Source organism: Cyprinodon variegatus, unplaced genomic scaffold (assembly GCF_000732505.1).
Source record: "Cyprinodon variegatus isolate N-32 unplaced genomic scaffold, C_variegatus-1.0 Scaffold48, whole genome shotgun sequence".
NCBI classification, from domain to species: Eukaryota; Metazoa; Chordata; class Actinopteri; order Cyprinodontiformes; family Cyprinodontidae; genus Cyprinodon; species Cyprinodon variegatus.
In genome coordinates this window covers 1,197,494-1,201,404 of record NW_015150501.1, presented here as the reverse complement: position 1 = coordinate 1,201,404, position 3,911 = coordinate 1,197,494, and the positions used below count along the sequence as shown (strand labels likewise).

Genomic DNA, 3,911 nt, shown 5'->3' with positions numbered 1-3,911 from the left:
GAAATTTATTTATACCCCCTTAGGGTGTAAGAGGTTAAAAAATAGAATATAATAGAAACACACTTTATTTTCCCACAATGAGGAAACTGGTGTTACAGCACAAACATTATAGCAAAAGTGGTCACACAAATGTGAAACTTGGAAAAGTGTATGAAAATAACATAATAGCGAAGAGTTAAAAAAAAAAACTCTGCTATAAAGTGTTTTTACAATATGAATACTGTTCACCTGGAGAATACATAACTAATATATAGCTGTGGACATTTTTACAGTAATGGATATTTGATCCATTCAGATATGTGTAAAATAACAGCAGCATGTCAGAAACTGCAAAAATCAACATGAATGTAACAACTTATTGAGGTTGTTGGTAACAGTGATAGTTATAAATTCTTACAGCTGCTGGGAGGAAGGATCTGTGGTAACGCACTCTGGTGCATCTTTATAAATTCACTGACTCTACTAGGGGTGTTTTATATTTTCTTCACATTTTAATTTCTATCCATGTTTAGTGTGCTTTCAAGCTTTAATGAAGCTGTAACCATAACCCCCATCTGTGGATGTCAGCCCCTCATGGAGTCAGTGTCTAACCATTTGTGCAGACACATGCATATTTGCAGCCTGCTGGAGGTCATTTTGCAGGGCTCTGGCAGTGCTCCTCCTGTTCCTCCTTCCACGAAGGCGGAGATAGTGGTCCTGCTGCTGGATCACCCTTCTACGGCCTCCTCCACATCTCCTGGTAGCGCCTCGAGCCTCTGGACACTATGCTAGGAGACACAGGAAACCTTCTTGCCACAGCTTGCCTTGATTTGGCATCCTGAGTGACCTACCTGAGCCTCTTGTGTAGGTTGTAGAGTCCATCTAATACTTCCATTAAGGGTGTACAGATGCATCTGATGCTTGTGCTGCTCCTGTGTTCAATGACAGAGGACAGATTTGCTATATTTGCTTTTAAAGTTGGTAAAAATAGTTTTAATATGTTTTTAAATGAGAAAGTCCACCTGGAAATTAATCTGTGCAGTCAGTTGATCAAGATTATGATCCTGCCTTCAAATATTATTCGCTGTTGGAGCCGCTCAGACCCCCGCATACTGGTGGTCCGCTGTCACTGAAAACCCCTTCAACGACAGCTTTTGGCCCATAATGTTCGCAGTGGCTGGAAGGCGTTTTTCATGTACGTAATCCAAACTGCAGGTACCAGGATAATAAAAGCAAACATATTTTGCCGGAAAGTTTTAACATTTTAGGTTAATTTAGGCTTTAAGCTGTTTCAAGTGAGTGATTATAGCTTTCTGCATCAGCAGCGCTGTGTCTGTCTCCCTGCCAGATCCCAGATAAGCTTCTCAGATTCATTGATGTGGCACATGGAGCAGAAAAAGTTTAAGTTTTCTAACTTCAGCATCGGCTGCTTGCGCAGCACGTCCCACGCCTCAGAAGGTCATAAGGCGCTGCTTCAACTCGTCAAGATGCGCTGCTCCTTCTGCTCAAAAAGAGCTGTAGGATCTGTTGATGAGCCCCAATCAAAGACTTTGCATGTAAACCAGCTGCTTCTGCTGCCTCTGTCGTGTGCGGTCTGAACCTAGCAATATTTTACCACAAGAGTGAAAGCACCACCAACATTCGAAAGTGACCAAAACATCAGCCAGAGTATAGATACTAAGTTGTCTGTAGTTTCACCTGCAGAACCACAACTTTATTGCAGGTGTCAAGCTAATTGCTGATAAATTCCCCCTTTTATCCATTCTATATACAAAATAGCATGTGAAATTGATTGTCAATCAGTGCTGCTTTATTTCACAGAAGTTTGATTTAGTTGTGTTATGTGTTCCCTTTATTTTTTCCGGCAATGTATAAACTCAGTTGCAGATACAGAAAAACACAACGTCATACTTAGTTATTTGACACCTCTGATAAAGACAAAGATTATTGAAAAAAATCTGGTGGATAAGGTAGATACATGAATATTTTAGTTTGGCAAAGGATGCCAGGCTTTTATCTGTACAGCATGCCAACTTAATAAATCCCTTCTGGTCATTTAACATGGTGATAGAAGTATCATGCTGTGGGAACTCATTTTTGTTTTCTTCAAAAGGAGAATGGAAGCTCTTTGATTGTGAGAAAACCCCTTCAGGCAACAGAAGACATGTGGCTGAAGTGGAGGTCCACCTTGCAACAGGGAGCTTTTCTATAGAGCACAACTCGGGTTTTAGGCAGTTTCCTGAGGAAAGTGGGGGAAGATAAGCAGACAAACTAAACTCAAATAACTAGCTCCTAATGTCTCTTGTACCAAATGTGTAAAAAAAAAAAGAAAAAAAAAATACCAAGTAAGATTCCTGTTAACTCAAAAATCACAAAGTTTCAAACAAGATCCTTTCTTATGACAGTATAATTTTGAGCATAACTTTAATACCTACAAATATGTATAATATAAGCATACCCTTTGCATACATTTTTTTTAAATAAAATTGTACGACTTCTAGTATTTCTAAACCCAGAACAACATAGCTGTTTGGGTCACAGTCACAACAAAAACATCCAATGACCTCGAATGGAATCAAAGCTTTATTGCTGGATATTATAATAAAGATTGCAATCAGGATCCAAGTAACCTGAAAACAATTATAGTGCATCAATTATGTTACAATACACATGGCATATAGGATTATTTTACAATGAAGCAAAATTAGTTTAAGGGCTTCAGGAAAAAGAGCAAAACAGCGGGGAGCCAAACAATCATTCTCACGATGCATCATGTTTTAGATGTTGTCCAGTTAATTACAATGAACACACACACACACCTAATCATAATAACAGTCCTGCTGGTTGCCAGTTTATTGTCCTGGCAGATCAATGACTACTAAGAAAGTACATATGATAAAAAAAAAAACAAAGCTGCAGCACGTTTTGCTGTGTACTTCTTTGACTAAACTTTTCTTTTGAAAGCACTTCTGGGTGAAAAGAAGAACTCTAACCTTAAAGCAGCTCTGCAGCTTCAAATCCCTTAAATACTAGAAGTACTAGAAGTTGTAGGTAATGAAGACGGAGAGAGTACTGAGTATCATCAAAAACCAACCTAAGAACCTGACAGAAATGATTGACATGCTCGGTGTCGTTTACATAACTCTTCAAAACTTCAAGTAAACAAAGGGAACCGTTTCACCTCATTAGCTAGAACAACACCGAGGGAAATATGAGGACTGGCAAACTTTTGAAACACAGTAGCAGCTTGTTTTTTTTCCCTAGCTGGAGACTGATACTGCATTATAGTACTCATTTAAAACACGTGAAGCTCTAACATCTCTGATGTCAGTGTCCCCGTGTCCAATTTATTTCCACATTTTTGCTTCACCCAAACACTGACCTCCCATCTGAGCACATTCACACTCAATAAACCCCCGCCTGATTAGTTCTCATTCACTTCCACCCTCCACCTCTCTCTGGTTAAAATGAGCCAGCAACGTGTCCAAGTCTCTTCGGTCGGCTGCAGCGTACAAAGAGCTCTCTCCCATCATGCTGAGAGCCATCCGTAGCGTGGACCAGATGTTGTCAGACATCACCACTGCTGCTGCGCCTCCGGGTCCCCTCGCTGCTCTCGCTCCATCTCCTGCAGCCTGTCGCTGGAGAGAGAGCGCTTCCAGAAAGTGTTCCACGGCTTCTCTATGGACAGATTATTTTTACACATGTATTAAAGTCTACTGTGTTATCAAGACCTAAAGAGACCACAATTGTTACTGATACAGTCACCATGAAGGATGTATAACAAAATGGAAGAAGCTGTTTTTTAGCCAGTTAAGAACAAAACGCAAGTCTTGAACAGACTGACAGACTCTAATTGAGGTGGAAAACTAACACAGCATTAAATCAAAGCATCCCAGCTTTGACTCAAAGTATTGGCAGCATCATGCTGTAGG

The 3,911-nt window shown here is 40.1% G+C and overlaps 1 protein-coding gene across 3 annotated transcripts in view; it reads right to left on the bottom strand.

Annotated features, from left to right (window-relative positions):
* Positions 1-3,238: 3,238 nt before the first annotated feature.
* pex5 (peroxisomal biogenesis factor 5) overlaps positions 3,239-3,911 on the bottom strand; it is a 15,896-nt gene continuing 15,223 nt past the window's right edge. For all 3 annotated transcript variants that reach the window (XM_015370829.1, XM_015370828.1, XM_015370830.1), the window contains one exon: positions 3,239-3,657. In XM_015370829.1, the coding sequence (XP_015226315.1) occupies positions 3,411-3,657 (247 nt within the window). In that variant the 3' untranslated portion in view covers positions 3,239-3,410. The remainder of the gene's footprint in view (positions 3,658-3,911) is intronic.